At 34.1% G+C, this 8,890-nt stretch overlaps 1 protein-coding gene across 1 annotated transcript; it reads left to right on the forward strand.

The window, feature by feature from the left end:
- The first annotated feature begins 2,008 nt into the window (after positions 1-2,008).
- On the forward strand, positions 2,009-3,812 carry LOC124455442. Its single transcript, XM_047006081.1, has 3 exons — positions 2,009-2,276; positions 3,259-3,653; positions 3,723-3,812. The coding sequence occupies exons 1-2, from the start codon at positions 2,199-2,201 to the stop codon at positions 3,628-3,630; spliced, it is 450 nt and encodes a 149-aa protein (XP_046862037.1). The 5' UTR covers positions 2,009-2,198; the 3' UTR covers positions 3,631-3,653; positions 3,723-3,812.
- The last annotated feature ends 5,078 nt before the right edge of the window (positions 3,813-8,890 follow it).

The following is an 8,890-nucleotide window of genomic DNA, read 5'->3' on the forward strand; positions in this document are numbered from 1 at the left end:
GAATTGATTGTCGATCTTTTCAAACTGTGTAAGCCCCCTATTGCTACCATGAAACAAGTAAAACGAAGTCAAACTATAAAGAAACAAATGTAAAGGTTTAATGCCATGATGTTTTGGCTTAGAAGCGGGCTTGAGACTATGATATTTGGAGCGGCTTACAGAAAGGGGGACGAAGTAATGTCCTGATATCGCACAGGCATCTCGCTATAGGTTTTTGTTTTAAAATTTTATAGTATCTCTTAGGAGACTGTTTACTAAGATTGACTATTGTACATAACAATTAAGTACAGCAATAATTATGCTGACTGAGGTATGTTCTTTCAGATTTTGATAAAGTCTCTGTTAATGATGTACTCAGGCATCACTTTCCTATCTTCAATGATAGTTAGATTACGTAATAACTTCAATTCAACGAGAGAAGATCTGGGATTTCTTTGCAGTTTATACATTAGCACAGAGTTTTCCGCTCATCATCTTTATGATTTTTTCGGGAGTAATTGAGTTTTTAATTGTGTACATGAGGAAATACAACACGAAACAGGGGTGGATCCAGTGTATGTGAAATCAGTCACGCGACTACTGTTTATATATTTCAAAAATTATTTATGAAATTTAATGATTACAATTTTTTGTGATCATTAAATTTTTTGTGATCATTAAACGTGAAAATTTCCCGTTCTGTATTAGTTCTTATTTCATCGTCAATATTCTGTTTTATATATAAAAAATTATACAAATACCACCTTAATAAACAGATCAGTAGATTTTAACATGTTTCGAATTATATTAACTGGCTGACTGATAAGCGGGATGGCTCGACTGGTTCGACCGATAACGGAGTTCAAGAACGCTTATTTAAGCCATTCCATTGGTCAATAGCCAGATTAGTACACTGTTATTTTTGGGGTGTTGAACTAGCACTTTCTTTAGTGCTAAACTGACACCCGCCGGTGGTGTTAAATAAAAGGTGTTATTATAACACCAATATTGGTGTTGATTTAACAACATATGACCTTAAACATATTGTAGCGTGTTAAATTTACACCTCAACACTTTAACACCCAATGAATGGTGCTGAACTAGCACCTTCTTCTGCCACAAAGGTGCTAAAGTAACACTGTTTTTTGGTGTTAAGTGGTTGGTGTTAAATTAACGCCATTAGCAAGAGTTACAATAATTTATAAAGGGCGGTATTTCTGCACCACTCTCCTTGTAAAATCATGGGTGTCAAAATAACACTCATTTTAACTGTTTTTTAAACTTATTTTTTTACTTATATCAAACTGCAGCTGTTTTCGTTCTGACACGGATAACAGAACAGTTGACTTATGCGTTCATTTAAACAGTTTAAAAACTTCGTAAAAAATAGCGACAATACATATGTTATATTAACCAGAGGTGGATTAAGCATGGATTTTATAAGGGGAACCTTGGCTTTGTGAGTTCATTAAAACTTAAAAGTAACTCTTCTTCCTGTTCAGGGTCTGTATTATCAATCTCATGATTTTGATTAGCATTGTCGTTTTCCCTATCAGTATTCAACTCTGCGCTGTTCCTCGTATTGCGCACGATGTTATGTTTTCGAATAAGTTGATTTCTCAATGATAAAAATTTCTTAAACGTCCCGGCACAGCCATCGATGCCACAAACAACATGAAAATTTGGTTCATCACGATGAACACGGCCAAAATGTGTTATTAGTAATTGAAGAGAATCTGAAACGAATTCTAGGCAAATATTACATCGATATAGACGCTCCATGACATAATTCACTTCAAGAATACAATTCACTTCTGAAGAGAGTGCCGGCTCAACTCTGTTACCATATATGGTGTGAAATGTGATATTAGCGACTATATGCAAAAACGCGGTAAAATGCTTATAGCCAACTGTCACTGTCACACTTATCATATTTCATTTCATGATTTTCATCGTGATTTCACCTGTTTGTGCTGCGTTGTCAAATTATATTTTATTGTGAACTAAACGTAAAAGTCAATATTACAAGGCTTAAAGAGCCATTGGATTTAAGTTATTTGCTTTCGACGATCTCCCTTCTTTTAAAAAGGTAAATACAAAGCTTTTTTGAATGTATTTTCTTATGAAATTTCTTGTGACACATACTTCTCCTCGTGCTTATATTTCATGTAGAAATTTTTGTATTTGTGTTTTACAAATTTTTATACGTTTAAGGTCGGATGGATTCCACGTTGCTTGATAGTCTTAAGAAGGCAGGGGTAAAGGACAGTGTAATTTCTATTCTTGAAGATGAAGAGGTATGTGTATAAAATTAAATTTAGCACGAGTGCATGAATTTTTGCGTGTTGACGTTGTGACTAGACGACTTTTTGTTGCTTTTGTTAACACTGCTTGGTAAATATGGACTCCATACCGAAAAAACAATACTTGAATTTAGTGGGGAAATTATTGAGGGAAATAAAATGTAAAGATAAAAAATGACTAAGTAATCTAAGACGTCAAGCATTATGAGTGAAAGTTCAACTGCTGTGGTTCCAAACTACATTAGACTATGAAGTAAAAATACCAAATCATTATTATTGCAGCATGCTAAGTTGATGTTCGAATAAATTACTTCATTTTTTTTACTCCGGTCCGCGGAATCCTGGCAAATGCTAATAAATTAAGCTGTTTTAGTAATTTAAAAAATATTTAGCCAGTAAAAGATGTTTTAGCCAATAAATTAAGCTGTTTTAGTAATTTAAAAAAGATATTTGGAAAACGTTTTTAACAATGGATTTGAATGATAGTTTGAAACTCGGAAAGCGAGTTTTACTATGCCGACGAGCTTGGAAATATCGTGGAAAATGTTAGCGAAAATATAGCAGAAAACGTAAACATGGATGAAAGGGACGAAAGTTTTACGCATGAAATTCAAAATTACATTATGGCACAACTGCCATAACCGCTTGACAAAAAATAAATACGTTATTTACCGTTTATATTTCGGTCCGAATAGAAAAATAGTTCCTCTCGACATAAAAAACGGCCTTTGGCCTCTGGCCGTTTGGGATCTCTGGAAAACATTTTAAAATTTATTTCACGCGCGTTCTGATTGGTCAAAGCCCAATCCAAACATCAAATGGCTGTTCTTTTTTCGCTTGAATGGTTCTCCCCAAAGTCTCAGTCAGTGCAAGCGAAAAAACAACTCGACCAGTATCTTCCTGTACGAACCTCTCGCTCAGTCATTAACATATATATATCTTATTAATTTAATTTTGATTTTTTGTACTTGAATAGTTTGATTCAGCTGGTATTATAAACAATACATCTGATGAGCTGTTGAAGGCATGTGGCATAAAAGGAGGGCAAATTATACGAATCAAAAATTCATTGGCAACGATTAACAACTTGGACAAGTTTCTACTATTAAGAAATGTTCCATCCACCATTGAACCATCCACCCAGAAGATCGCTTTATCCACTAGTCATTCCTTTGCCATAAATGACAATGTCAGCAATTCTTCAGCGTCAATTGAAGAAGCTCATTTGTCAACAGGCACACCGTCACCTACAACATCCAGTACACCTCGACATACCATAGCATCTGAAAAGAGTGATCACCAAGCTTTGTACTTGTGGAAGAAAGGGAACCGAACAAGAACTGGATAAAAAATATTAAACTTCCTATTTCTGTATGTTAAATAATATACCTCATAATAGGTCACATTCTGATGTTAAAATTTATCTTTTGTATTTTACAGTTTTCTCCAAGAGTGCATGAAGCACTGCAAGCAGGAAAACTTAATGGAAACCTTAGGGATGAGTTTACTAGGGACATTTGTTCTTCTATTAAAGCTCATACAAAGTTTCCATCCAGAGAAGAAAAACAAAGAGTGGCGTCCATGATTGTAGAAAAATATACTTTTCTTGTCGATTCACTTGGAGCTGGTACAGTAAGTCATATTCATATTATTTAATGCATAAGATAATCTTTAGAAGAAATCCTATAGCTTTTCTCGCTATCTCTTATAATGTACAGCATGAACTTTCTTCGTTACAGGGGTCATGGTTGAAAGCAATCACTAATCGATTCAAAAACATGCGTACAAAGAAGACAAATTCAACAACAAGATCTGTTTGTGTGTCTGATGATGTTTATGATATGGATAATGGTGAGACTGCAGAAACGTGCGAAGAACATAAAAAAGCCATGGTAACCGAGATGACGAAAACAAACAAAAAATATAGACTAATTAAAGAGCTCATGGAGTTGAACAAACCCCTACCGGCGCCAAAAATTTATAAATGAACCAAAAGTGTTGAATGAGCTAATGACTGAGTATCCAGCTCTTCAGCTTGTTTCAGAGGTAAGAATAAATATTTTTTGAACAGAACTATTGCATAGAAATATCCTCAAAATCATGGGGGCAGCTAATTTTACCAGTTGTAGTTGACATATTGCATTAAACTTGCTTTTTTTTTGTAACTTGTATTTTTGCAACTGGAATAGGTAAAAGCAGAATTTGGTCGAATTTTGGCAGACGAAAATGCAGCCAGCAACATGGTTATCCATTACAATAATATGGTTCAAAATGTAATGAAATGGGCAGGAAATAGTGACAACAAACACATAAAAATATTGATGTCAGAGATGGAGGCCATGCTTTTGCAAAAACCTAATAAGGAAGCTGGTATGTGTATTCAATTAAGTCTGACCATTTACGGAGTTCCAGCGTTGGATTTATGGGAGGGGTGCACAGGGGTGCTTCTCTAAGCTCTCGTCAACAGCGTGGTGCATAGAGGGATAAAAAATGGCATTTTTCATGACTTTTAAGTTTTAATTAACGCTGAACATTTATTATTATTATATATAAAATATTTAGCAAATTTATTTGTTTCTAGCATTCGGATTTTAGTTGCTCACAAAACCAAGCCCCCCCCTAAAAACTCTATGCTCGATCCACCTCTGTAGAGTTTCATCTTAAAGCATGAGCACTTAAATCTACAATGGTAAAATGCGTATACTGTAATTATTAATCAGTTGGTTGTATATTTTGCAGATGTAAGGAGTGCAGTTACAGCATTGATTATTCAGGATGTGTTGAATGAAAAATCCACGGCAAATTGCTTAGTTTTCAAGATCTGCTGCGTAAGTAATAGATACCGAAACTATATAAAAACTGCATGGATAAAATTTTATGTATGCTTTAATAAAAATACAATTATATTACTGTCATGACATGACAATATTGTGTCTCACTTTCAATGACCTAATAATTCGAATTGTGTTTATGTTTATGCTGTTGTTTAGGAAGATGACTCTTTTGATGATGAAATAGCAAACACCACCTACCCACGACTAATTAGATCGGGAGAATTAGGGAGTCTGGACCCCCTTGTAATTGCTACCGAAGGGCAAATTTTTTTAAATCTGTCAAAAAAAAATATAGAAATTTCATTGTCTATAGTACTACTTCTAGCTACATTTTATGTACTTAATATGGAGTAATCACCAAAGGCCTGTAAAATTTATGCCCTTTTGGAAGTAATTTTGATGGGTAAGCCCGCAAATGCAAAGAAAAGGGTGTCAGTTCAAAAGTTTGTGAAAAGTTTGGGGCTTTAGAGATTATAATATAGTAGTATTTCTAAGATGTTTTATATATTTAGTTATATATATATACATTTAACTTTACTTGTTTCATATATTGACTTGTTTATAGTATGTTTTATGTTTTGTATATATTTATATGTGTGAATACATGCATATAAATCATTTGATTTTTTTAAATATATTTAATGCTCAGCATTTTTGTGCCGCGTGTTTAACTGGCTTACAAAAAACAATAAGAAAAGGGGTTACAAAATAACACCGAATTTAAGTGTCATTTTGACACCGGGCGTTAAGGGCTAAATTAGCACTTTAACAAGTGCTATAATAACACCAAGAATAGGCGCTATTTTAGCACCAAACTCGGTGCTAATTTAACACCAGTAAGAAAATAACACCCGAAATGGTGTTATTCTGTACCTTTTAATCTAACACGACTTTTTAGTGTTAAATTAACACCTTAAAATTTACAGTGTAGACGATCTGGGGATAAACTTGACCGATAAGCGGGGTGGCCGGACCGATAAGGGAGTCTAAGTGCTATCGTGTAATTGTTTCGTTTAAATTTTTGTATTACTGTGATTGGTTTGACCGATTTCGACTGATAAGCAACTGAACTAACATAATCAAGCTCACTGTCTGAATTAAATGTTTGATTGTTTCATAGTAATTTTCTAAAGCATGATAGAAACTACAATAAGAGCCACTATAAAAATTTAGGAAAATCTTTTACAAATTCATATATTGACATGAATACTGCTGTCCAGGCTGCAAATTTTTTCAAGAGGGTGAAAAATTTATGGTTGAATTGTAATTAAATGCATGGCAAAGACGATCTCGCAAGAGACATTTCAGTCATTGATGTTCAAAAGCAAGCCATCATTATTTAGAGTTTTCTAAACAGAGATTTACATCCAAAGTCGTAAGTAAATTATAAATAAAGTGTATGCATGACTGTAAAGTATTAATTATGCAAGTATGTGATGCGATTTATGTCAATGTGGCCTATGATAAGCAGATTGACCGTTATATGGCAGCAAAATTTTACATTCATTCAAATGTATTTCAATGGACAAAAATCTGTAGCCATAAGGTGCCATGCTCTTATTTACCATACTATAAACTAAAGTTTGGGGCTTTTCAGTTTATGATCATTGATCATTCAATCATTGGAAAGTTTTACTGCACATTGTTTAAGATTTGAGAAAACTAATATTGATTATATGAGAAGCTGTTTACTATAACCTGTGATTATGAGTCTTTTTCATAAATGAAGCTTTTTATTTTGACAATTTCAATAAAATGGTATTAAGCCTGAATATTTCACATACAAGAAATGTTGTCCCATGTCACATATTGTCCCCTTTTCACACTGAACACCTCATTTAGAGATTTCAAGGTGTAAGTTCGTTACCTTTGAAGAGTTGCCATCATGTGACGCGAGCTCACCCAAGTGGAGACATTTCCTCACAATACAAACATGTATTAAAGTCCACGAAGATCCTTACTTGTTACGTTTAGCTAAATATGGCTTTGTCCGAACTGTTTGCTAGCAAGTTGCACACGTCTAATCTTGTAGTACGATGTTTAAACTGTCGTTCTGTATAGGTTGTAAAAACTGCCGTTCTATATAGGTTGTAAACTGTCGTTCTGTATAGGTTGTAAAAACCGTCGTTCTGTATAGGTTGTAAAAACTGTCGTTCTGTATAGGTTGTAAACTGTCGTTCTGTATAGGTTGTAAAAACTGCCGTTCTGTATAGGTTGTAAAAACTGTCGTTCTGTATAGGTTGTAAAAACTGTCGTTCTGTATAGGTTGTAAAACTGTCGTTCTGTATAGGTTGTAAAACTGTCGTTCTGTATAGGTTGTAAAAACTGCCGTTCTGTATAGGTTGTAAAAACTGCCGTTCTGTATAGGTTGTAAAACTGTCGTTCTGTATAGGTTGTAAAAACTGCCGTTCTGTATAGGTTGTAAAAACTGTCGTTCTGTATAGGTTGTAAAAATGTCGTTCTGTATAGGTTGTAAACTGTCGTTCTGTATAGGTTGTAAAAACTGTCGTTCTGTATAGGTTGTAAACTGTCGTTCTGTATAGGTTGTAAAAACTGCCGTTCGTTATAGGTTGTAAAAACTGTCGTTCTGTATAGGTTTTAAACTGTCGTTCTGTATAGGTTGTAAAAACTGTCGTTCTGTATAGGTTGTAAAAACTGTCCTTCTGTATAGGTTGTAAAAACTTTTGTTCTGTATAGGTTGTAAAAACTGTTGTTCTATATAGGTTGTAAAAACTTTCGTTCTGTATAGGTTGTAAAAACTGTTGTTATGTATAGGTTGTAAAAACTGTTGTTCTGTATAGGTTGTAAAAACTGTTGTTCTGTATAGGTTGTAAAAACTGTTGTTCTGTATAGGTTGTAAAAACTGTCGTTCTGTAGCTATAGGTTGTAAAAACTGTTGTTCTGTATAGGTTGTAAAAACTGTCGTTCTGTATAGGTTGTAAAAACTGTTGTTCTGTATAGGTTGTAAAACTGTCGTTCTGTATAGGTTGTAAAAACTGTTGTTCTGTATAGGTTGTAAAACTGTCGTTCTGTATAGGTTGTAAAAACTGTCGTTCTGTATAGGTTGTAAAAACTGTCGTTCTGTATAGGTTGTAAAAACTGTCGTTCTGTATAGGTTGTAAAAACTGTCGTTCTGTATAGGTTGTAAAAACTGTCGTTCTGTATAGGTTGTAAAAACTGTCGTTCTGTATAGGTTGTAAAAACTGTCGTTCTGTATAGGTTGTAAAACTGTCGTTCTGTATAGGTTGTAAAAACTGTCGTTCTGTATAGGTTGTAAAAACTGTCGTTCTGTATAGGTTGTAAAAACTGTTGTTCTGTATAGGTTGTAAAAACTGTTGTTCTGTATAGGTTGTAAAAACTGTTGTTCTGTATAGGTTGTAAAAACTGTCGTTCTGTATAGGTTGTAAAAACTGTCGTTCTGTATAGGTTGTAAAAACTGTTGTTCTGTATAGGTTGTAAAAACTGTTGTTCTGTATAGGTTGTAAAAACTGTCGTTCTGTATAGGTGTAAAAACTGTCGTTCTGTATAGGTTGTAAAAACTGTCGTTCTGTATAGGTTGTAAAAACTGTCGTTCTGTATAGGATGTAAAAACTGTTGTTCTGTATAGGTTGTAAAGCCGCTAACAAATAACTGCTAGGAAAACAGTTTACACACACTAAACAACAAACGTCAAGGCGCGAGGATGACATTTTGCGCCAGTCATCGCCTATTGTCACGGTCTGTGATTTCTACCCACGTAATAAATGGGCATAAAAAACCGTCTGAATAGTTTGT

Source organism: Xenia sp. Carnegie-2017, unplaced genomic scaffold (assembly GCF_021976095.1).
Source record: "Xenia sp. Carnegie-2017 unplaced genomic scaffold, XeniaSp_v1 HiC_scaffold_4, whole genome shotgun sequence".
Taxonomy (NCBI): domain Eukaryota; kingdom Metazoa; phylum Cnidaria; class Anthozoa; order Malacalcyonacea; family Xeniidae; genus Xenia; species Xenia sp. Carnegie-2017.

Coding starts and splice junctions, on each gene's coding strand:
- LOC124455442 (XM_047006081.1), top strand. CDS start 2,199: ATGGATTCCACGTTGCTTGATAGTCTTAAGAAGGCAGGGGTAAAGGAC. Junction 2,277..3,258: donor CTATTCTTGAAGATGAAGAG/GTATGTGTATAA, acceptor GTACTTGAATAG/TTTGATTCAGCTGGTATTAT.